Genomic DNA, 26,137 nt, shown 5'->3' on the forward strand with positions numbered 1-26,137 from the left:
ACTTGTGAAAGCAAAAGATTTTAGATTTAATGAAATTTAAAAACAAACAAAACTTAATTCAAGATTATTAGGAATAACCAAGACACTGATTCCACTATCACACATGAATAAATTATGGCAAATAATCCAAAACTCTAATTATCTTTTAAGTCCCTTATTTCTTAATTCACAAATAATCAAACATATTCTTAAATATTAATTGTATTCCCCAAGCATAGAATATCAATTGATTAAACAAAGTATAATCTATCAAACTGAATCACAAGTAATTAAGAAAATTACGTAAACATTTAAAAACTCTGCAAAAACAGTGATTGAGTGAATTATAATTAAAAATTAGAGAAAATGAAATAGTTACCCATTATTCATGTGTAAATAGCTTCATCCATTTCCTTGGTTAAGCGAGAATTTAGCCTCTCATCATGTTGGAAACACGCTCAGAATTCGATTTCATTTCTCGAAAATGGTTTACAAATGATGAAAAGGGAGAAATAATTCAAACCGGGTTTGTAAAAATTATATTTGTTACAAACCAAAGAACGATACATAGGATGTGTCACTGTTACTGTAGCTCTAAGACTGTCAGTGAACAGTCGCAAATACTATAGAAAAATAAGACTGCTTCTTGAGGTCTTATGTTCTTCGTGTTCTTCAATGGCAGCAACAGCAGCAACAGGTTTCTCTGGTGATCGTATTTCGTCTCTGTGATGTTCCAAATCCTTCCCAAACTCTCTATATCCCCTCTATGAGTCTCGAACACTCCTTATATACAACACAACATCTCCGAATCTCCCCAAATCGCTCGAGAATCATTCTCATTGAATATTTCTTATGTACGAGAATAATTTCCCTTTTCTTTCTCTGCATGCGCTAAAGTGCTGCTAGCATACTCCAAACATGCTAACACATCTAAGAATAAGTCACGAATGCTGAGAACAGACGCAAACCTTCCCAATACAGCTCAACAAATCCCGTGATATCTCCAGCCTATGTTTTGCATCAATTCCACGTAACTTCTTTTTTTTCTCTCGAATCTGAAGAACTTACCATCCCTGTTTCAGTATAACAGGCTGGGATGAATTGATTGGAACGAGAAAATCTCCCCAAATCCCCTCGAGTTTAATGGAGAATATCTTCCATACACGTAATCCCATGTTTCCTTCTCTCCAACGGTAAAGCCCAAGTGAATCGATTTTAATGGACTTACCAGCCATGTTTAAGTGTAACAGGACTAATCCAATTGATTGCAACGATCTAATCCCCCCTATAAATCTTCCATCTTCAAAACAGCATATCTCGATTTTTTCAAAAATTGCTTCCCGCCAAATACATTCAAACCGTGGGGAAGAAAGCGTTTCCCCCTATCCAGAGTAGGGGTGCGAATAGTATGTGCCTTGAGGGGTGTAAATAGAAACTGAGGTGCCCATTAGTAATTGAGGTACCCCTTAACCAATATTGAGAGTCCGAATAACATGTGTCCTCCTGGTGCAAATAACAACTTTTCGAGCCGAATTTTCCAAAAATGTTTATTTCCTAAAATACCTACAAACACATAAAATACCATAATAAGTACGAAATCGAGTAACAACAATACAGAACATTGAGGACAAATTAGACACAAAAATTTGTCTATCAAATTCTACATTGAGGAGGGAACAAACTACCGTTTTGAAAATGATAATTCTTGTCGATGATTCTTAATGAAACATCTTCCGTGTACTATTAGCTAGGTTTGCTATTTTACATGAGTAAATTAGAGACTTTTGTGATTGAGTACAAATAACTTACCTATAATGGATTCCCGGAACCCTAACACTTTCACATATTTGGTCACATTTTAAATATTTTGCTATCTTTTTGTCCGAATTTCTGAAAACTCTCAAAAACGTTACATTGTTGATTAGTGACTTTTGATATTAGCCAGTAGTGGTATTTCACACTCCTCGTGGGAACGACCTGTACTTTCCATTGTTCTACTAGTTAGACGCTGTGCATTTGTAGTATTTTATTGTAGGTTTCCGAGCCTACCAATTTTTTGGCGCCGCTGCCCCGGAGTGGTTGCATAATAACTTTGATTGATATCATTTTTTGTATATAGCTTATTTTTATTTTTTTGTGTATAATTTATTTTTCTTGTTCTTTTAGATTTCTTTTAGTTCTTTTTATGCAGTTTGTTTGAATATTTTCCAGGTACCTTAGTCTGAAGTTCTATAAGCGAAAAGATGCACTCGCAAAGTTTTTGCAAGAGCCACTTGGAAGATCCACTAGAGGTTTGCTTAGCTCATTTTAAGTATGATTTTGATGATGATAGTGTTATTTGTGAAGTCAATGCCTTATTAGACTCCACACCACTGCTAGACACTAATAAATGGAATCCCAAACTAGAACCTCTAGTATTTCCCGAGCTTCGACTAGTTCCATCAGTCAAGAAAGATCCGACTTTGACCCTTAAGCCATCAAGTTATGATTGTTTTCATCTTGGTGATATTAATAATGAAACCGTTGTGGATGAGAATGGGTCTATTAGTCATGATATTATTGCTCCATTGAGATCTTGTTCCACGGATGAATTTGACCCAACATCTGTTTGTGTGTCTCATTTTGTTGAATTTGAACCAATATCCGTGGAAATTATTTCCGCTGATTTAGAACCTGATTTAAGGCACGCACAAGAAGCTATTGAACAGTTTATATCTCATTGTGTGAATGATTTACATATCCCGACAATGCATGGCTTGATTACTAAAGATTATTTCATAAGGAGAATGGGTTCACATATATTTTTGGATGAATATAGTGTTTGCATGTGCATATCTTCAGCCGACCGGACTAGTTGGGTTGATCCCCAACTTTTCAGACTCTATATATATGAGCGGCAGTTTACTTTGGGGCACCAACCTCAATTTTTTTTGAGAACGTGGTACTGGCAAGCAGGGAAACAAATAACTTTCGCTTCATGGGAGTCAACCCATCAGATTTGTTCCCTTCACTCTATCTTTTATTTTTATTTGTGTAGTTTTTGCATATTGTATTTTATAATTCCCACCTTAATTTCTACGTTGGGTGACTCAATTACATTGAGGACAATGTAATGTTTAAGTATGGGGGAGTGGTGTTTTTTTTAGGAATTATGATTAAAAAAAATGTTACGACCATCTGTGTAGCGGGTCTAAAATAAAATAAAATAATAATAAAAAAAGATGACCAGCTGTATAGCGGGTCTTAAAAAACAAAAAAAAAAATTATTATCATTATGATTTTTAGGGTTATGACCAGCTGTGTAGCGGTTCTTGTGTATGGTATTTGTCATGACCAGCTGTGTAGCGGGTCTTGTGTATGGTATTTGTCATGACCAGCTGTGTAGCGGGTCTTGGTATGGTATTTCAAATTTTCATTTTATGACCAGCTGTGTAGCGGGTCTAACTCTCTCTTATGATATGACCAGCTGTGTAGCGGGTCAATTCTTTGTTTTGCTCTAGGACTAGCAAAATATAAGTGTGGGGGTGTTGATAAGCACGTAAGTACTACATTTTATACCCATATTTATATTAGGTAGGACTCAATATTTTGGCTAACAACACTACTTTAGTACTTTTACAGAAAATACAAGCGAATTCGATGACCGATGTGATAAACACCAAAAATGGTCAAACTAGAGGAACTTGCGACTCAAAATACCAATACTCCAAAGGAATTTATTTAAATGTGGCTGGCCTCGTATTTATATATCAGCACCCAGATTTGTTGAGGGATTTGTCAACATATTCACTTCCTAACAGAGAAGGGGACCCTAGAGCACTATCTCGAGCATTTGGCATTTTTCAATCTGATGCCGTCTTGTTCTTCTTTTTCTGCCGTTCTCTTTTGGCCGACGATGTCTAATTCTCAGACCGAAACAACAACAACACCAATAGTTGATTTAGGGCATCGATTGTTCCAAGGTAAAGAAAGGAAGACGGTGATTTATGGCTGTGAAACGTGAAAGATATTGATGGGAGATTACAGTAGATGATGTCTGTGTATGAAGTTTAAATGTGACTGGAGAAGACAGACCAGTTGACGAGAATTGAATATCTGGAGTTATATATTGAAATGTGTTCGGTGATTGTCTGATCTAGTTGCAACAGAGAGTAGACACCGATGTTCTGGTTGGAATTTAGGAATGAATCTTGGCATTCGGTCATGGTGGCCGTGTATATATGCATGAAAGCATATGAAATTGGTGGTGATAATGTTAACAGCGAGAAGAAAGGTACTGAGTTGGTTGTCTGTTAGCTGATGGAGTGCAACTTCTTCTTCCGAAATCAGAAGCAGCAGTTCTTAGGGCGACACTAATGGTGGTTGATTGGGTTTTTTGTGAGGCTGTGTATATGAATCAGCTAGAGCTGAAAATTGTGGTTGCCTGGGAAGGAGCTGAAGTGAAATGGTGAGAAGATGGAGCTGTGATAATTGAGTTGTTCATATTGCAGAAGCGAAGAAGAGCCTGGAGTCTGAGACCGAGATGATGATCATGGAAGTTGTTCATCGTGATGTCAGCAGCAATGGATTTTGATTGCAGTTTGGCAAGAGTATTATCGATTGGAAATGATTGCGGTATTTACTGGTACCTACAATTGGGTCATGATTCAATGGTGAAGGACATCGCCAACAGAGATGGAAGAAGGGACTGTCGATGGCTCGAGTGGTTCTGTCATTCAAGAAAGTGATGAAGAAATCTAGGGTTTGTTGTGTTCGATCTTGGGAGGGAGATGAACGGGAATGGAGATGTTCGAAGTGAAGTTACGGTCAATAACTAGCTGAATATTCGTATGCGGTTTGGTCACCGGTATCAATACTCAAGGGAGAAAGAAAGTGCTAGTTGTGCTTATGGAGTCAGGAAACGAAGAAAACAATTAAGAATTCGGAAATGGACTGTATTGTATGCTGGTTCTCTGTGGAGTTCAAATGTTTATGACTTATGTCAACATCATATCTTTAACTTCCCCATATTGTGCTAAGATTCTTCCACAACGTTTACGGAAACAAAATAAGCACGAGACATCTATAAGATCAAATGGCAGACGAGTGTTGCAGAAGAAGACATGGCGAAACTTCATTGGGTGATTTTGTTTATCACTCAACATGTGTCACAAGTTAATTGGCTGATGATGTTGTGTATAGAATTAATAAGGAAATTAGATTTCTTTGGAGAGGCTATGTATACGTTCAAAGATTGAGCCATAAGGGGGTCGGCCACAGTGCCGCAACTAGAGTCTACAGAAGGGTTTTTAAGTTTTGTTTTCGATTCTTCGTTTTTCATTAGCTAGATTTTGAGTTATTTATATTAATTTATGGTTTTTGAGAAAACCATGTCTAGCTAATCCATGTTAGGGTGAAAGGATGAATTTGTAGGTGATTTATTTTGTGTTCTTGAATAAAGTTTCGACCAATTGAACTTTAATGATAATGTTTGTGATTCTCTTTCAATGTTTTACCTTTTAGTTATATTTTTCATGTTCTATTCCATGTGTAGTTCATAGGTAGATTAATAGAAGAATTCATTGAACCTCTGGAATAATTAAATTATGAATTTCATTTGACTATTTATGCCATGTATATCTAGTGCTTAAGAATTCTACATTGAGGAGAGAACAAACTACCGTTTTGAAAATGATAATTCTTGTCGACGATTCTTAATGAAATATCTTCCGTGTATTATTATCTAGGTTTGTTATTTTACATGAGTAAATTAGAGACTTTTGTGATTGAGTACAAATAACTTACCTAGAATGGATTCCCGGAACCCTAACACTTTCACATATTTGGTTACATTTTTATTATTTTGCTATCTTTTTGTCCGAATTTCTGAAAACTCTCAAAAACATTACATTGTTGATTAGTGACTTTTGATATTAGCCAGTAGTGGTATTTCACACTCCTCGTGGGAACGACCTGTACTTGCCATTGTTCTACTAGTTAGACGTTGTGCACTTACAGTATTTTATTGTAGGTTTTCGAGCCTACCAACATCCAAGTTATTCCTTGTATTTGATTAAAGACTCGCTGATTGTTATTAGCTCGAGTAAATCAAATCAAGAGAGAGATATTAACTCCTTGATATACTTTAATCTAGATTGAGTCTGACTGTCTAATTGATTCTCTAGCTAAGTATATTGGAGTTAGTCCATACAGATTGCTAAGCGAAATATTGGGTGGTGTTGTTAAACCCCCGCTTTTTCACTAGGTAACTAGAGGTAGTTTACTTGGTCTCAACTATACGACGTTGGTAGTGTTCTTTGTATAGCGGCTTACTTCCGAGAGTATTCAAAAATAGACTAGGTCTCGGTTTCATTTTTTGCATTTTCATTTGCGGTTTCCTTGTTAATAAAATCTTGTTGTGTGCTTTTTACTTTACTTTCCACATTATAATTATTATTTTAGTTATGATAAAGTAGTTGCACTTGTACGTTAATCCAAGCAGTTGAGTTGATCCATATAGTCTAAGGTTCGGTTTCAAACTTATAATATATACCAAGTGTATACCTTGTTGTCACCATATTCTTGACAGTCACATAAGGTATCAAACTTATAGGTTGATATCGAAAGTATTGTGGTGTACTTTGTACCCTCGTAATTTCATGTTGACCTAGTTATACTATGAGTTTTAACCACTGGGACATCAATATGCTTTGTGGACCATCGACGTTGAATCTGATGATTCACTGATGATTGTGACATATCATTGTGTTAGCTGACGCAAGAATGATACTCGGATGATTTGGATTGATAAGCATGGTTTAATGGGATTGTTGGATCGATCATATACCATTATGTTGATGTGTAAAGCATTTGGCAGGAAGTCATATAAAGATGATCATTATGAAATGATCATAGAAGTTTCATCCTCGATCCACATGTCATGAGTAACTCGAATGATGAAGCAGAGAGATTATAATGTTAAAATATTGGTCGGCTGACTAATAAAATATTAACTGATGGACCAACAAGATATTAGTTGATGAATCAATAAAATACTGATAGCTGAATCAATATGAAATAGTACTTCTCGGGTATTGATAGTTGAATCAATATGAGAAATATTATTTTGCAGAGCAACTGGATATTGATGGTTGAATCAATAATATATCAATTAAAATATAGGTAGATGGGCCGAATATTAAATGATTAATTAAAATATTAATTGTTGGACCAATATAAAATTGTTGGTGTTTGAACCTGTTCGGAATTATGATCTGCAGGGCATTTGGTTCAAAACCCTAATTTTGACAGATGGATGATCCATGAAAGATTGTGCAAGAACCAGCCAATGTGTGAGAGGGGACCGACCATTGGTGGTGATGGACCACTATGTGGCGCCCAGGTGCTTTGTAGAGGACTTTCCAAAGTCGATCGTCGAGGATTTGGTATACGGATGATTAATTAGTGGTTGATCATAATAACGAAAATGGCAACGGTTTGCAGTTTGACCCATCTTTACAAATTTGACAACAAGTTATACAGAATTAAGTAATAATATTTTTATTGATGCCATCGGATGACTTAGATCCATTGGAACTAGGCTTTGAATAATGATGAAATGAATTCTTTGAAAGAAAAAGAACGCAAAATTATGAGAATCAACAATAGACAAAGTTTCAACTCCTCGGTGCCCTAAGACATTGTTCTTGATCAAACAATCAATTCCTAACCTCACTCGGAGAAAATCAGTCTCACGATAATAAGAAGAATTAAAAAATTGTCTATAATCTTTTCCGAAACCAAGTAAAGCGTACACGACCATATATGATCCCTCAATCTTTTAACCAACCGCAGTAAGAACATCAGTTATATCTTTCAATTCATCATGTGGAAGTGGTCATAGGTCAAGGAGAACTGGATATGGACTGTATTAGTTGGAATGGGTATAATCCTAGGTGCATCACCAAAGCTTGGTATGAAGGAAAGAGAGTTCGGTTATCACTACCAGAGGAGCACTATGGCTGGTTAGTTCCTTACCGCTGGTAGATCCAGATATGGATATAGATCTTCAGGAAGAGCTAGTGATTGGATTTCTTTCCTCGGTTCACGAAAGATTTGTCCCAATTTCTACGTCAAAGGCATCTATCATGGAGCTGATTCGAGAAGGTTATAGTCTAGTCAAGTGGTTAATGATAGAGGGGCGTGATGTGTATGCTTCTTTTGTATTTGACTTCCTAATTGAGGATTAGATAGGATAGAATCCATTTGACACTAAAATGCAACCTGTAAAAAAACGAAGAACAGAATGAGGGCCATGGTAGGAGAGATAACCCTTAAGAACTCAACCATAACACTGTGAACTAGTAGAGTATGAAGTTGGATTGGACCAAGAAAATGGATGCGCGTGCTAACGCGCAACGGCTTTCGCGGTAGGAGACTTTGCTTGTTCCCTATGGTACTGTGTTTCTACTTTTTTCTTCTACCTCTAACCACTCTCTTCCTCATTGATCTGAATACCAAGATGGGCAATAAAATGGCACAATAGACTACCGAATGTGCGCTCTGACCAATGGAGACTCGACCATCGAGAGAGGAACTGACTAGTGACTCGAACGAACATGAACTTTCGAGAAAGTGTCTATCTATATCGATTCGACGTTGACAGACTTACTCGATGTCACAACCAGTCCAACTAGGTGTGACTGGAGACCCGCAGTCAAGCTAGGTAGATGAAACTGCTTCCCGAAGAATCCAATGAATAACTAAAGTTTGTTGACGATCCCTCGCTCTGCTTTAGGCCTGCGACATATGAGATGATTGAAATGAAGTATATTTCATTAAAAATAAGCTAAGCACTATAGTGTGTCATTTCCCTTAGCTATGGATTGTTTGAAGCTAAGGGAAATGGGTTTCAGGGAAACCTCGTTATGGTGTTGTACCATCCCTTAGCTATACTGTAAAAAAAACTTAGTTTCCGTGTAAATAGTGAGTTTCCGGTTTTTTCTTTTTTTCCCCCATTTTTTTCCTGTAGGAGTATTTGTGTAGGTTAAAAGATACTCCCTTCGTTCTTTTTTAATAGGCTGGTTTCTATAAATAAATGTTTTAAAAAAATAGGCTGGTTTCCTAATTGGGAAAGTCAAATGTTACTTTAATTTTTTGGGACCACTGTTCTCTTAACTTCTTTTGATGACAAGTGTCATGTGGACCATTTCACTTTACTTCTTTTGCTGACAAGTGTCATGGGGACCATTTCACTTTACTTCTTTTATTGACAAGTATCATGAGGACCACTTTCAATGATTAGTTCTCTTAATTTCTTTAATTTTCTCTAAAAACAAAACCAGCCTATTAAAAAGGAACGGAGGGAGTAATTATTAATAGAAAAAAAATATAATAGGTAAAAAAGAGTTTTGGTTAAAAAAAGTTAAATTAAAAAGAGAAGTGTTAGTGTAAAACTGGAAAATCCAGAAACGTATACTTAGTTTCCGTGTAAAAAGTCTCGGATACTGAGTATCTGTTACAACTAAAAAACGAAAACTCAGTTTTTGTAAAGTAATAAAGCACACGGAAATTGAATTTTTGTGTGATCTCCCTTCTTACCACCCAGATCAAATGTGATACACTTTAAATGTAGCTACCGGATATCGCTGCACGGAAGCCCATAGTGGCTGGATTTCGCTACAACCATGGGATAACTAAGGGAAATCCCTCATCATAGTGCTTTGCCTAACTCATTTATCGTGATTAGAAGCATCACTTGAAAATTTTCTCTGCAAGCTTCGTGACACCGATCTCCGCAAACATTTTTCATCTCTTGATTTCCAATGAATCCTTTTCCCTTTTTTTCTTGGTTAGCAAATCCAACGGATGATTTCCTGATTTTGAAAAGGCAAATCTCACTCCGGAGCAATTCATCAAAGTAAGTAGAAATTGAAGAATTACCTCGTTTTATTTAATTAAGCCTACTTCATAGAAGAGATTCCTTAACAGGGAATTTCTGAACAAATTCCGGTCATTGTTTTGAATATTTAAGTTGTGAAAAGGCAAAAGATACTGGAAACTTTGGTTGAAGAATTGATAGAAGTTGCATTCGAAGTTTTGAGTATTAATTTGCTTGCAACAGAAAAAATGAAAACGAAAAAAGATATTGAATCGACATGTAAAATATATTGAATTAAAAAAAAAAAAAGCAAAGAGATCTTCCTTTAGACCTCTAATATTTGATGCCATGTAAAATGTATGGGCTTCCAACTGGGAACGAATTGGCAATGGACTGTTATATTACGTACAGGGGTTAGAATTGTAGGGAATATAATCCCACCGACATTGAACTCAAATTGAGAGCACACTCTTGATCATAAGCATCCCTAGAAGATAACTTGTGGTTTCCTTGTCGTGAAGATAAAAAGATCTGATGCCGAACATGTATCGAACAAAACTGTTAAAAAGTCATGTTAATGAACAATCTTTTGCTAGTAGATCGGAGGACTGTATGCCTAGTAGCTAGCTGTAGCTTTAATCCTTCCGTATTGGTTCAAATTTTTGAGCTCCAGAATTTCATTACCTCTAACTAAAAAAAAAAAGCAACACTAAGACAACGCAATGTCCTAAAACCGCCTTGAGCTGGTCGAGAAACTTCACATAGCAGGCAGATGGCTACTTAGTTCATGTTAATGTCCACTATTAAATATGGAGCAATGTTGTCCCGTACCATTTTATGGGTAGCTATCCCGCTTAAACGGTTTTTTTACCGTTAGATCACGCTAAAATCCAGATCTAACAGCCTTGAACCCTTTAGGAAAAGTGATGGATCCTTTCCTGAAAATGGTGGATCCTTTCCTGAATTCGAATCTAACCGTTGATTTGATCATCTAACGATAAAGATGCCCGCTTGAGCGGGATAGCTATCCGCAAAACGATGCGCGTTAGCATTTGTCTTAAATATGGGAAACGAAAGCCCGAAATCAGAAATTGGAACTGTAAAAAGAAAGTACATTCCAGAAAATGTGACAACCATTGTTAGGACTGAAATAAAAGGAAATAAACTAATGATGATACTTTTCTCTCTCTTCTCCGACTTATATGGAGTTCCAAAAAATGGCGTATTTTCCGATTAGAACTCGGCCTTCTGCTCGTCTCAATCCTGTGATTGATTCACTATAGAAGTGTGTTATTCTGAACTTCTCCGATGTCCAAGGACGGATCTTTGATCCTTCCCCTTGGGGCCGGGATTTATTGAGTAGCAGAGTTTTATTTTAGCTATTTTTTTCTTTCTTCTTTTTAAACAAAGTTTCTACATGTTTTCTGATTTGAACTCAGCCTCCTATTCGTATTGATCTGCGGATTGATTCAGCTTAAGAATGTGATAATTGAACTTCTTCGTCGTCCAAAGACGGATCTTTGATCTTTCCCCTTGGGGGCGAGACTTATAGATTAGTGGAGTTCAGGTGTGAAGTTTTTCTGCGTCATGAAATCTTCCACCACTATTTTATTGGTTTCTAAATCTTTTGAACTTTCTTGGATTTTTAATGGCAAATCCAAACGCTTAAAAATCATGGAAAGATATAAGGGAACTAGTAACTGGATCTTTATTCCCCAGAAAGCTATCGACTGGGTGCATCTATCAACTATGGAGGCTGTTTCTATCGTATCTGTTGAATTGCGTAAATGGTCTCTCGTTTTGATCAGATAGTAATACTAATTGAAATGTTATCAAATTCGCAAGGAAAGTATCTTCGTATATCTACATACGGTACTTCAAAGGATTCAATGAAAATATTCATTTGTGTGCCAAGCGGGTCAAAAGGTGAAATCTGGAGAACTTTTTGGTCGTCCGTTGCTCAAGATTATTCTGTCCATGCAGCCTCGAAAAATATCAAGGTTCATGAGAACAAGGATTTTCCGATATTAACTTCATCCGGTAAACAATCCCCTATGGATATGTTTGATTCTTACTCTTTGGGAATTGATGTGGAAGTTTTAAATTATCATTCTGGTTGGACTCGTATTGCCAATGGAATTTTAAAGAAATTTTATTGGAAAGGTCACTTGGGATTAAGAAATCTTAGTGGCAAATTGGCTTTCTTCATTGCCAAGTCAAAAGAGGAGTACAATTTATTTGACAAGGAAGTATCGTTTAATTTTGGTAGATCGGAGGTCATCTTACGTCATTGGAAGCCAGAGGATTCTCATGTCAAAGTGGCTGCTGGAGATCAACATTGGTTTGGCATTAGGGGGCTACCATTTCACTTTTGGGAATCTCGTTCTTTCGAAAAAAAATTGTAGTCAGTGGGGTAAACTAGTTGAAATTCATCCTGCCACGACAAACTTCACAAAGCTCAACAGTTGCAAATTATTAGTCCATTGTGATCTAAAAAGTGTCCCAGCAGATATGGAATTTGAAGGTTTTTGGATTAACATGGAGTGGATGCAAGATGTGAAACAAGCACCGGCAAGTACTCGTACAAAGTTACGATCTGCAGTGGTATGTGAAAGTGCTGGTATGGAAGACTCGTCGCTTCGAAATGCTGATACTTGGCAATTTCCTGAGGAACAGAAACAAGTTGTTGACGGTTTAAGCTTGTCTAAGACTAAGTCTCATTTAAACTCTAATTCATCTAATACCCCGGCGATCAAAAAGCTGAATAAGGTTTGGAAACAAGTAAAAGATTCCCGTAACAGAATCCCAGCAGAGTCTTCAGGTTATGTTGATTCGGTTCACCCATGGGTCACGGTTCGGCGTTCTATGAACTCGGGCTCCGGATATTATTCGAATCCGAATTCGAGATGAGATATTCAGGTCAGGAAGTGAAGCAGTATAAAACTAAATCTCCAATGTCGGTTCATTCATTGGGTGCTGTATTTTTTAGATCTAATCGTTTTTCACCTTTGATTAATGATAACAATCAGAAGAAAAATTCTACTTCTTTACCATTATTTCTATCGACAGAGTCAACAGCTTTTGCCAATAGAGAAAACAATTCAGAGGAGAGTAAATACCCAACATAGGAAATTAACTCAAAAATTCAGTTCAATAAGCTAATGGGATTGTCTTGTGATCATCCTAATATGAGGAATATTTGCCGGAGCATGATCAACAAAAAATTGGCCGAGAAAAATTTGGAAACTAATTTGGATGTTGATGATGATGGATTGGGAATGTTTGATTTAGATGAAGCTGTAACGTTAGGTGATACTGAGGAAGATCAAAGAATTGAAGCGGTGAATGATTTGGGTGAGGCTGATTCATTGCATCTGGGTGGTTTCAATCCAATTGCAAATTTTAGGGCTTCTGTAATTTCTCATGGATTATAAAATCATGTGTTGGAATATTAGAGGGCTTGGGCAGGATAATAAAGCTGCAGCAATCAGAAATGCTATTTGGAAAAACAAAATTACTCTGTGCTCAATTCTGGAGTGGAAAAAAGAAAAGGTTGATGATACTCTGATAAGGTCGCTTTGGGGAAATGTCAGATGTAACTATCTGTATCAACCTTCTCATGGTGCTTCTGGGGGTATTATAATTATGTGGAAGGAGGGTGTACTGCATATGGAAGATCATCTCATGGGTGCTTTCTCATTGTCAATCAAATTCAGAAATGCAGCTGGCAATTTCACTTGGATATTCACTGCTGTTTATGGAGCTTCAGATGCAGGTGATTATACACAGTGTTGGCAAGAACTGTCAGACATTAGGATTCTTTTTGAGGATCCTTGGCTTTTGGGAGGTGATTTTAATGCTATCCTAGCACAACCTGAAAGGAATCTTCCTGGTGGTAACATAAGGAATAGAAGATCATTCATAAATAGGCATGAGCTAATTGATTTGCCAATGGCTGGAGGTAAGTTCACTTGGACTAATTCTCAGTGTCCACCACTGTTGGTTAGATTAGATAGATTCCTAATGACTGAAGACTGGAAAATTAAATGTCCCTCTATATTGCAAGTGAGACTTAAAAGGCCTGTGTCTGATCACACTACAGTTATGTTAAACTTCAATTCTGGTCTTCATTACAAGGCTCCTTTCAGGTTAGATAATTATCTCTTAATGCATCCAGATATTCTTCCCAATCTAGAGTTATGGTGGCGAAACTTAGAATTCAATGGCAGACCTAGTTATGTGTTTGCAAAAAAACTTCAAGGCCTGAAATTTCTTATTAAAACTTGGAAAAGGTCATTGGGAGACCTCCAAACACAGTTGGAACAACTTGAGGAGATGATTGATTCGTGGGATATGCAAGAAGAAAATAATACTGTTTTGTCCACTTCAGAGGTGGTTGCTAGAGAAGATGCAAAGACTAAGCATGCTTCAGTCTCTCTCAATTTAGCAAGGAAGTGGGGACAGAGAGCTAAAGAAAATTGGGCAAAAGAAGCAGAGCGGAATTCAAGATATCTTCATCAAATGGCATCTTATAAATACATTTGCAGCAGTTTCAATTGTCTGGCCATTGATGGGGATATTTCTTATGACAAATCTAAAATGGCAGAGGAAGCTGTGAGTTTTTATACTTCTCTTTTTTCAGAAGAACATGTGGCAAGGCCAGGTTTTGAGAATTTAGAGTTGCCTGCAATTTCTGTCTCAGATAGTATTTCCCTTAAGAAACCCTTTACAGAAGATGAAGTTAAAAATGTTATTTGGAAGTTTGGTGCAAATAAGGCACCGGCGCCTGATGGTTTCACAACGGAATTCTATAAAGCAGCTTGGGAAATTATCAAGGAAGATTTGATGAAGGTGATTAAGGAATTTGAGAGTAACGCCTCTCTGGATTGGAGAATTAATTATACCTCTTTGAAACTGATTCCAAAAGTCAGTGGTGTTGTAAGTCTTCATAATTTCAGGCCAATAAGCTTAATCAGTGGAGTTTGCAAGATTATATCAAAGCTCTTAGCAGATAGGTTGAAGTCAGTTCTACCTTCTATCATTGATAATTATCAGGGTGCTTTTATACATGATAGGCAGATAAATGATGGGATTTTAATTGCGGCTGAATTCATTGATTCGAGAATAAGAGCAAACAAAGCTGGGATTGTGGGCAAGGTTGATTTTGAGAAGGCATTCGATAATATAAATTGGAACTGTTTGGACATGGTGCTAGAGAGATTTGGCTTTGGTTCTGTTTGGAGGCGGTGGATCAATTGGTGTATTTCAAGTGTCAGACTCTCAATTCTTATTGGTGAAGCCACAAAAATGTTTTGAAGCCAAAAAGGAGTGAGAAAAGGAAATCCCATCTCCCCTTTTCTGTTCATTATGGTGGTGGAGTTACTTTCCCATATGATTAAAAAGGTCGAAGCCATGGGTTTGATTTCAGGATTTCAAGTTATTTAAAATGGAACTTCCATTACGCATTTACAGTTCGCAGATGACTTGGTGGTTTTCTTTGACGACAAGGAGGAACAAGTAAATAACTTGAAAAATATCTTGTTTGCTTTTGAGGTAACTTCAGGCTTGAAGGTTAAGTATAGGAAAAGTGTTGTGGTGGGAGTTGGAGATGATCACAGTGGTGCGGATTGCGCTATTGCATTTGGGTTTCAGTTAGCTACCTTCCATTTAATTTACCTAGGTATTCCTTTAGGTAGCAAATTCAAGAATAAGGTGATTTGGGAGACTATTATACAGAGATGTCAGCAAAAATTAAGCAGCTGGAGAAGGAGGTAGTTGTCAAAAGAGCAGAGACTAATTTTAATAAACAGTGTAATGGCTAGCCTGCCAATTTATTACATGACTATGTTTGAAATTCCGGCTAGTGTTGTGAAGGAGTTGGAAAAGCTTATGCGCAATTTCTTATGGGGTTCATCAACAACAAAAAGAAAGAGGAGTTGGGTTTCATGGTCAAAAGCTGTGGCCTAAAGCTAGAGGAGGTATTGATATAAATAAACTAAAACTTGTAAACAGAGCATTACATTGTAAATGGGTCTGGAGATACGATGAAGAAAAGGAAGCACTCTGGAGGCAGATAGTTCGGGAAAAATTTGGCGGTAACTTTTCTTCTTTTTCTCCTAATACTTCTAACAATCTATGGGTATGAGTCTTTGGTCTGGAATTCTAAAATCCAGACAATTCGTGAAAGATAACACTAATATGGTTGTTAAGAACGGGAAGACTATTAGCTTCTGAAGTGATAAATGGGTGGGGCAGATAATATTGCAAGAGAGATTTCACTCACTTTACAGAATTTCAATTGCAAAATCTGCTACCGTAGAAGATATGATGTCAGAGAATGGAGCGTGGAATTTTAACTTCAAAAGAAGTCTGATTGAACAAGAAATAGGCCAGGTTGCTGATATGCTTCAAGTTCTAGGTGACTATTCCCCTTCAAGTGATGATGAAGATAGCAGGAAGTGGATTTTTGGAGGTGAGTTTTCCGTTGCGGACTGTTATGCGGCTCTAGATGTTGACAGATTACTTGTTTTCCCTTATAAACAAGTCTGGAATCCCAAAGTTCCTTTAAAAGTCAGCTTTCTAGTATGGACTCTTTGTCATGGTGGTGCTCCATCTCTTACTATGCTTTATAGATCTGGGAGGGTGCAGTCGAATATCTGTGTTCTTTGTGGGACTGAGCTTGAAACTCAAGAGCATCTGTTTTTACATTGCACGGAAACGAGGAAGTTGTGGCATTATTATGTGGATAGATTTCAGGTAAGCTGGGCTTTCTCAGATACGGTCAAAAGAAATGTTTGGGAGTGGAAAAGATATAAAAGTAAAGTTTTCATGAAGCAAATTTGGAGTCTTTTGCCATTCGCCATATGGTGGACAGTGTGGGATGAACGTAATGGAAGACTTTTCAGAAACCAAAGGAGGAATCTGGATCAGATGATTATTTCCTCAAATGCTCTTTGTTTAGTTGGTCTTTGAATTTAAACTTGTTTCAAGGCTACTCCTTGAGTACCTTAATTTGTAATTGGGACCCTGTAATTCTGTTGATGGTGGTTTTTAGCTTAGGGTTAAAATCGTAAAACCTTGCATCTGACATCACTTTGCAAGGAAATGGTGACGTGAGTGCTAACCTCTCCACCGGCATATTTATTGAGCCGTTCAATATATTTACATGAAATTTATCCAGACTGGCGAATGTAGCAACCATCCCAAACACTCTGTAAATTTTCGGCACCTCGGCAATACAAGACTCACTGAGTACTTTCATATGCTATGTTCCCCGGAAGAACCCTTAGTATCGGTATGGAATGACGGATTTGTGTTCACTCGCAGTGGAGTAGCATGAACCTCCAAGTACCAAAATTAAGGTCATTGCACAAAATGCTCAGACGAAAAGCACACGCATTCTGTAAATAAGGATTTTTGTGGCAGCATACAAAATCCAGCCAATTATTGTGATAACTCATAAAAAACTCATAAACCCGACTAACTTGCAAAAATTAGGGTTTCGCGCCCCGCGCAGCATACTAGACCCCTTGGTCGAAATTATGCTTAGCTAAACTAGGCAATTAAATCCGCCACAGCGCAGTGGAAGTGTGGCCACGCCCTAGCTTGCCGGCCCCACTTCCCATCGACCAATCAGGTCGCTTCAAATCCGCCACAGCGCACCGGAAGTGTGGCCACGCCCTAGCTTGACGGCCCCACTTTCCATCGACCAATCAGGTCTCTCTAAAGCCGCCACACTCTCGCCAGAAGAGTAGCCACGCTCATGCTTGGCCGGCCCTCTTTTAATCAACCAATTAGGTCGCATTAAACCTGTCACGCGCACTAAAAGGGTAGCCACGCCCATGCGTGGCCGGCCCCCTACTTTCATTGACAAATTAGGTCGCTCCAAGCCTACCGCAGCCTTAAAAGAGGTTGTCATACTAAGTTGGCTTCCCAAAACACGCCAACATACCAAACGGCATACCAAACGTGCCAAACGCGCATGCCAAACGCACATGCCAGGCACACATGCCGCACGCGCATGCCAAACACGCCAAACATGGCCACTCACCACATGCGATATGCCATATATGCTACTTAGGGTTTCGACAAGCCAAACCCTAATTTAGGCAAGATTTCCACACCAACGTGCCAAAATAGTGGCCATGGCTACGCCAGGCGCCACCGTGCCATCCATGCCACAATGCCGCTGGCATGCATTAAAGGCGCCACTGCCTACAGGAGGTAGCCATAATCGACGGCTATCCTTCCTCATGAGATGCAATCTCAGCCCTCCAAGTTTGCCACCAAACTGATAGACTTGTGGCAACTTTTAGGCAACCAGCCGCCTAAATTCAGCGGCTATGGCTACGCCAGGCGCCACTAGCATGCACGAGCCATACCGCCAAAACTTTGGCCACGGCACCAAAATCCCAGTTTGGCCACGGTGCTAAACCCTAATTTCGGCCACAGTGCCAAACCCTAATTTGGTCACGGCACCAAATCCCAACTTTGGTCATGCCGCCATGCCACAGGCGCGGCTATGCCACTTTCGCAACGGTGCCAATGGCATGCACGAACCATGCGAGCCATGCCGCAACATCGCCAGCGCACGTTAAAGGGGCCACTGCCTACAAAAGGTAGCCTCGATCGACGGCTACCCTTCCTCCTGAGATGCAATCTCAACCATCCAAGTTCACCACCGAACTGATAGACTTGCGGCAACTTTTAGGCGACCAGCCGCCTAAATCCAGCGGTCATGGCTACGTCAGGCACCACTTGCACGAGCCATGCCTTCCATGCCACAATGTCGCTGGCATGTCCTAAAAAGGCCATTGCGCCATTATTAGGCGCCAAGAGAAGGTAATCACAATCGACGGCTACCCTTCCTCCTGAGATGCAATCTCAGTCATCCAAGTTTACCACCAAACTGATAGACTCGTGGCAACTTTTAGGCGACCGGTGATGTAGTTTTTAAGTGGTAGTAAAGTTCGTTCAACTCGGATTGTGTAGACTCGATTTTAGACTCAAATTAAAATAGAAAACTTAAAAAGAAATTGTATTCAAGATTATAAAAAGCACTGAGACTCAGGATTCCACCAATCTCCAATTTTTATGTGATTTAATCTAGTCAATATTTATGCAACTCTTTACGTTTAAAGTGATTCTAATATTTTTGTCTAGACAAGTAGATTCTCAAAACAATATTTGTAAATCGAAAGCATGGACCATCAAAAGACTTAACCTAAGCATGACCCATCAATCGAGAACACAACCACTTAATCAGAATCATATATTCGATTTCAGTTCAGTGCAAATAATCATAAAAGAATTACAAAAATTAAATTAAATAGAATTTACCACATAATAATTGGAAAAATGGCTTCCTCCATCGCCTCAGCAATGGGGTTTAGCTCCTCATATTAATCACTTGCTCAAAATATTTGTTCATATCCCAAAAGTTGATTAAAAGAATGAAAAACTATAAAACTGATTATTTGCAACGGTATAATGGTGTTGCAAAACGATGGACGACTGTTACAAAGAAGTCACTGTAGCAGCATTACAAATTTGAGACGTTGTTCTTATTTGCAACATTTGTTCTTCAGCAGTAGCAGCAGAAACGCGGGTTTTCCTGCAACTCGATCTCTTCAGCTCTGTGGTGTTATAAACTCCTCTGCGACTGTTCCAATCACTTCGTCCTCTTCCCTGAGACTCGAACACACCTTTTATACTGCTCAGAAACCTAAAATAGCGATTAATTCTCTCTTTTTCTTTTCGTGCAAGCCACGGCAATAATCTTCTCTGACGATTTCCTTAAGCGTTTCTAAGACTTCCAAATCATCCGAAACTCTTCCTTAGATAGAATATCACCTTAGGAAACAATATCACGCCTTTAGTCTCCCTGGAATTCCTAAAATAATTCCACGAAGTTTCCGTGCAAAACTCAAACTCTGTTTCCTTTTTCTGGATTATCCAGCCCAATTTGATCGATTCCAGCGCACATACCAAGCCTGTTATGCTCAATCACGTCCAGCCAACAAATTTCAGCGATTGAATCTCTCTAAAACACCTTCGAAATCCAACCCAAAGTTTGGTTCTTTGCTGGATATTTTTCCCTCCAAAATTTCATTCGAATTTGAGAAGAAAGTGACCTCCCCTATCCTGTACTGGTCTTCCTTTAGCAGATGCCTGGAAATGGGTTACCCCTTATCCAAAGTGAGAGTCCATATAGTAATTTTCTCCCACGAGCGCAAAAACCACTTTTTTAGCCAATTTCGCCGCAAAAGCTTGTTTCTCCAAAAATACCTACAGGGACATAAAAAGCCATAATAAATATAAAATCGAGCACTAATAATATATACAATTGAGATTATATAAGACACAAAAATGTGCCTATCAAATACCCCCAAACTTATTATTTGTTAGTCCTCTAGCAAATCAAATAGAAAATAAAATCCTAACTCACTGTCGCAGGCATCGTCGATTGCATTTAGCGTATGCAATAAGCCTTTAAACCCCTAAGTGTCCCTAGTGGCGGAGTGTTGTCTCCGGAGGGCTTACAAGAGGTATACCCACAAAACCTTTACTCCAGACCTTAGCTATCTACGCAGAACCTTGGAAGGAACTAAAGAATCTCCTTGGTTGGCATGCTTATTGACTACAGGAAGAAGTACCCTGATGCAAAATTCCAATTGATGTACACGAGTTTGCACTCAAGCATACTAAAATTCATATAAAGTGACAGAGCTCTACTCAGATAGTTGCACTATGGACATCAATGTCCGGAGTCAAAACTAATCACATGGATAGATCAAGAAGATGGATATAGAAAAACATAGATGGTTTTGATGTTTACTAAGTGAACGGCGTTTCCCATATCTGTCTGAAGGCCTCCGCCAAAATTAACATATCCTAATGGATTGAGGTACTAGTCTGACTAATATCACCACACTGGTATATACAAGGGAACCAGTGGTCGATAACCTAACTCTAGGTCAACACAACTGGCATATACAAGGGTACCAGTGGTCGACTTTATTCACTGAATTTTTTTTTTTTTTTTTTTCAGCTTTTTCATTTCATTCATCATTTTTTTTTATTTGATCCCTTTGGTGTAATTGGTCTGGTCTTTTTTTCTTTTTCTTTGTAACTCAATCACTCTAATTCACCCTAGCATTGGTAACAACTTGAATCGTGGGCCCCACCTAATCACTTCTAGAAACATAGTTTAAAAACAAAATAAAATAAAAATAGAAGTGAAAAGGACTCAACGAGATATGGTGAAACTATCATGTTATTTCTAACACCTGAGCTCTGTGCTTTTATGAATAGACTCTTCTAGATGTTGCCATCTAATCAGATTGGTTCCTCAACTTCTACAATCAAAATGCTTCCATCCACTTAGATTAGGTAGTGCCATCCTAAATAGGCATAAATTTCTAGGCTCTGGAGTTTATTTATTGCAACTAAAAAGTTTCTCCCATACCCCCAAACTTAAATCTAAAATTGTCCTCAATGTTCTAAAGATAAAATTAAAAGCATGAACAAGGAGAAACTGTTACCATTTGAAGCAAAAGAGATAAGGAAAGATATTACCGTGTTGCATGAGATTGGGTTACCTCCCAAGAAGTGCTAAGTTTAATGTCTTCAGCCAGACATAAGAAAGGATTAATCACCTCGTATCATAAAGTAATAGCCGAAATATCCGTGGGTCATCAAAACCAAATAGAGCTATCACAAGTAAAAGGAATCTGCAACATGCCAAGAAAATTAACAAATAAAGTGCACCCTTGTCTAGTTTCCTGTTTAAGACAACTACATCTAGCTGTGGTTCAGGTTCAGGCTCTATGAAAGGGTCTAGATAAAATATTTTCATGCGCTGGAATTCCTCAAAGCTAAGGTCCGGTTCAGGTATTAGAGTCTGGAAAAAGTCAAGTAAAAACTTAGAAGCACATAATGATAACCTGAATAATTGTGGATCCTTAAAGTCAATCAGTTTTGACTCACACAGCTGACCACAATGAGAGTGGTGTTCTTCCTTAAACAAATGTGTCAATCCTAATCTCCTAAGAGCGACTGCAATGGTACGACTAAACTCAAAGATCAAAGACCAAAAAAAAAGACTAAATATGAGTTTAATCTGTACTGTGACGTTATGGGGAGAAGACCAAATTTGGTCGCGCGTAAAATTAATCACCGCACGAAAACGGGCGTAAATTTGGTGTACGCTTGAATGGGGCGTAAAATTGGTTTACGCCCGAAATTTGAATGGGGCGGATGGTTTGGTGTCCGCCTGATGAGTAAGTGAACGGGCGGATGGTTGGGTGTCCGCCTGATGAATTTCATTTTGAATGGGGCGGATGGTTTGGTGTCTGCCTGACGAAATGTGAACGGACGGATGATTGGGTGTCCGCCTGATGAATTTCATTTTGAATGGGGCGGATGGTTTGGTTCCCGCCTGATGAGTAAGTGAACGGGCGGATGGTTGGGTGTCCGCCCAGCAACAAGCGTACTTTAAATTTACGCCCGACTATATTAGGATTTGGTATTTGGTCGCGACCAAATATGATCTGGGATTTGATCTTTGGCTGGGATTCAATCTTTACTCCGTCCCACTGCGTTACGATCTCATCCCAAATTTTTGGTTATACTCGCCCACTGTGGATGCTCTAAAGTAATTAGGTTTAGTCTCAAAACTTAATAATTGACACATATGAAACTTATACGTTCCCACAATTGGTCGAAAAATGTTTGGTGGGAAAACAAAGTCAATCTGGACATCATAGCCTGGGTAAACCACATCAACCAGAGGATGGGTTTCTAACAACTGAACTTCCTTATGGACATCACTAGGTTCAGGAAAACGTGTATGAAGATAATCTTGTAAAATGGTTGAGGCACATATGTCAAGTCCTAAGTGAGGGACCTTTGTAAGAGTTAAAGCACATGGAGAATGATAATCACCCCCAAACTTAGATTTTTGGGTATCTCTAGATAGACTAGCTACAATTTCCTCAATTTCTAGATCGTTGGAATCCTGAAAATAGTCAATTGTTTCTTCTAGGTTATACTCAAGTGACGCATCCTCACTCATATTTAATAGTTGTACGAGTTCATTTTCTTCGTCTAAGACCAGTGTTTCTAAATCGCTAGACTCTAAAACAATATTCTCAGAAAAAACTCGTTCCTCTAAACCATTATTAGCTTCGTAATCAAAAGGAAATACTACATCGTCTAAAACGGGGGTATCTCTAGTCAAATCCTCGTCCTTTTGAATAGGTGAATAATTATTAAAATTATTTGGATTTGAACTAGGAACATTATCATTATTAAGCTCAATTGGAGTAACAAATTCCTGATCACTATGCCTAGTTATTTCAAATTCTTCATCAACACTATCCTCATCATAATCGTCATAATAACATGAAAATGGTTGAACATCATCTAAACAAGTAGTGTTACCAATTTTATCCTCATCATCTTGATTATGCAAATAACTATCCTCATTCTCAAGGGTACTATTGGAATCACTGTATTGGAAATTAAGATTATTTCGAGCAATTCTTTCGTTCGTCTCAGCTATCAGCTTGAAGGATTCCTCTATAGAGAGTTCTCTTTCGTCATAAACTAAGTTATTCATCTCATCTAACTTAGTGTCGACTCCTCTAATTTCCTGAAGGACTCTTCTAAAGGATAAATATAAGAATTTTGCTCGTATGACCGGTGCGTGTGTGGATAGTAATTGGGCTCATCAAGGTATGAGCCATAACCTTGAAAAGGCTGATGTTCCCAACCACTATTCACACTATGGTCAAAGTAGTAACGTCCATTTTGAAACTCAGTCGGATATTCGTTGTATTGGCTATTGTAATACCAGTTCGACATTCTATTGCTGGGGTGTGAGTTGTCACACAAAATAAAACCCACTGACAGGGGATTCGTGGGTGGATAGAGTCTTACCTCCCGTACCAGACGGGCGATGAACCGTTGAAGTCGACTCAGGCCACCGACTCCGATGTCAGTGTACGAACCCGAGGGGCCGAGACAGTATCGTAACTGTCGTCCTTCCCTGCAAACAGTTTATATTTAATTTTTAACCCTTCCTTAGGGTTTTAAAAATAATGTCCAAGAATGTCCAAAAAGTCCAAAAATAAAAATGTCCAAAAAGGAAAAGAAAAATTACAAAAATAACACCCTATTTACAGTTTCTAAAAATAAAACAAAATAACTATATACAAAATCTTCTTCTTCACTCCTTTCGGATTCCTCTTTTCTTTCCTTCTTTGGCAATGCTTTCCTTTTATAACACTTTTTCTCCCCTTGTAGCTTCGCTCCAAATATGAAAAGAATCGAAAAATACCAAAACGCGTAAAAAAAGAACAAAAAATAATAAAAATAAAAAGAAACCTAAAACAAATCTAAATACAAGTCCGCGTCGGCGGCGCCAAAAATTGATGTAGTTTTTAAGTGGTAGTAAAGTTCGTTCAACTCGGATTGTGTAGACTCGATTTTAGACTCGAATTAAAATAGAAAACTTAAAAAGAAATTGTATTCAAGATTATAAAAAAGCACTAAGACTCAAGATTCCACCAATCTCCAATTTTTATGTGATTTAATCTAGTCAATATTTATGCAACTCTTTACGTTTAAAGTGATTCTAATATTTTTTCCTAGACAAGTAGATTCTCAAAACAATAGTTGTAAATCGAAAGCATGGACCATCAAAAGACTTAACCTAAGCATGACCCATCAATCGAGAACACAACCACTTAATCAGAATCATATATTCGATTTCAGTCCAATGCAAATAATCATAAAAGAATTACAAAAATTAAATTAAATAGAATTTACCACATAATAATTGGAAAAATGGCTTCCTCCGTCCCCTCAGCAATGGGGTTTAGCTCCTCATATTAATCACTTGCTCAAAATATTTGTTCATATCCCAAAAGTTGATTAAAAGAATGAAAAACTATAAAACTGATTGTTTGCAACGGTGTAATGGCGTTGCAAAACGATGGACGACTGTTACAAAGAAGTCACTGTAGCAGCATTTCAAATTTGAGACGTTGTTTGTATTTGCAACCTTTATTCTTCAGCAGCAGCAGCAGAAACGCGGGTTTTCCTGCAACTGGATCTCTTCAGCTCTGTGGTGTTACGAACTCCTCTGCGACTGTTCCAATCACTTCGTCCTCTTCCCTGGGACTCGAACACACCTTTTATACTACTCAGAAACCTAAAAATAGCGATTAATTCTCTCTTTTTCTTTTCGTGCAAGCCACGACAATAATATTCTCTACCGATTTCCTTAATTGTTTCTAAGACTTCCAAATCATCTAAAACTCTTCCTTAGATAGAATATCACCTTAGGAAACAATATCACGCCTTTAGTCTCCCTGGAATTCCTAAATTAATTCCACAAAGTTTCCGTGCAAAACTCAAACTCTGTTTCCTTTTTCTGGATTATCCAGCCCAATTTAATCGATTCCAGCGCACATACCAAGCCTGTTATGCTCAATCACGTCCAGCCCAACAAATTTCAGCGATTGAATCTCTCTAAAGCACCTTCGAAATCCAACCCAAAGTTTGGTTCTTTGCTGGATATTTTTCCCTCCAAAATTTCATTCGAATTTGAGAAGAAAGTGACCCCCCTATCCCGTGTTGGTCTCCCTTTAGCAGATGCCTGGAAATGGGTCACCCCTTAGTAATTAGGTTACTCCTTATCCAAAGTGAGAGTCTGTATAGTAATTTTCTCCCACGAGCGCAAAAACCACTTTTTTAGCCAATTTCGTCGCAAAAGCTTATTTCTCCAAAAATACCTACAGGGACATAAAAAGCCATAATAAATATAAAATCGAGCACTAATAATATATACAATTGAGATTATATAAGACACAAAAATGTGCCCATCAATCGGCCGCCTAAATCCAGTGGCCATGGCTACGCCAGGCGCCACTTGCACCACCGTGCCACTGGCATGCACGAGCCATCCCGCAATGCCACTGGCGTACACCAAAATGCCACTGCGCCATTTTCAGGCGCCAACACAAGGTAGCCAAAATCAACGGTTACCCTTATTCATAAGATGCGATCTCGGCCATCGAAGTTCGCCACCGAGCCGGCAAGCTCGTGGCAAGTTTTAGGCGACCAGCCAAGACGAGCCTAATAGCATCACATGCTATTTACCTGCGGCAAGCCTCTCAATTTTCACTTGCCACACGTAGCAAAGTGCTACATGTTTTCCACGAAAACACTCGAGACATCAAAACATGACACAAACTGGGGGATACTTATCAAGGTATTGGTCTGGCGGTTTAT

The 26,137-nt window shown here is 38.3% G+C and overlaps 1 protein-coding gene across 1 annotated transcript; it reads left to right on the top strand.

Annotated features, from left to right (window-relative positions):
* The first annotated feature begins 13,276 nt into the window (after positions 1-13,276).
* On the top strand, positions 13,277-16,810 carry LOC113279984. Its single transcript, XM_026528614.1, has 4 exons — positions 13,277-15,073; positions 15,311-15,550; positions 15,703-15,816; positions 16,094-16,810. Exons 1-4 carry the CDS (start codon positions 13,277-13,279, stop codon positions 16,808-16,810), a joined length of 2,868 nt encoding a protein of 955 aa, XP_026384399.1.
* Positions 16,811-26,137: the final 9,327 nt, after the last annotated feature.

Source organism: Papaver somniferum, chromosome 5 (assembly GCF_003573695.1).
Source record: "Papaver somniferum cultivar HN1 chromosome 5, ASM357369v1, whole genome shotgun sequence".
Taxonomy (NCBI): Eukaryota; Viridiplantae; Streptophyta; class Magnoliopsida; order Ranunculales; family Papaveraceae; genus Papaver; species Papaver somniferum.

What these genes read in the sequence shown, in the direction of transcription:
- LOC113279984 (XM_026528614.1), top strand. Translation starts at nt 13,277, where the DNA reads ATGTGTTGGAATATTAGAGGGCTTGGGCAGGATAATAAAGCTGCAGCA. An exon ending in AGAGATTTGGCTTTGGTTCT is followed by an intron (nt 15,074 to 15,310) that starts GTTTGGAGGCGG and finishes ACGCATTTACAG; the next exon opens with TTCGCAGATGACTTGGTGGT. An exon ending in GTAGCAAATTCAAGAATAAG is followed by an intron (nt 15,551 to 15,702) that starts GTGATTTGGGAG and finishes AATTCCGGCTAG; the next exon opens with TGTTGTGAAGGAGTTGGAAA.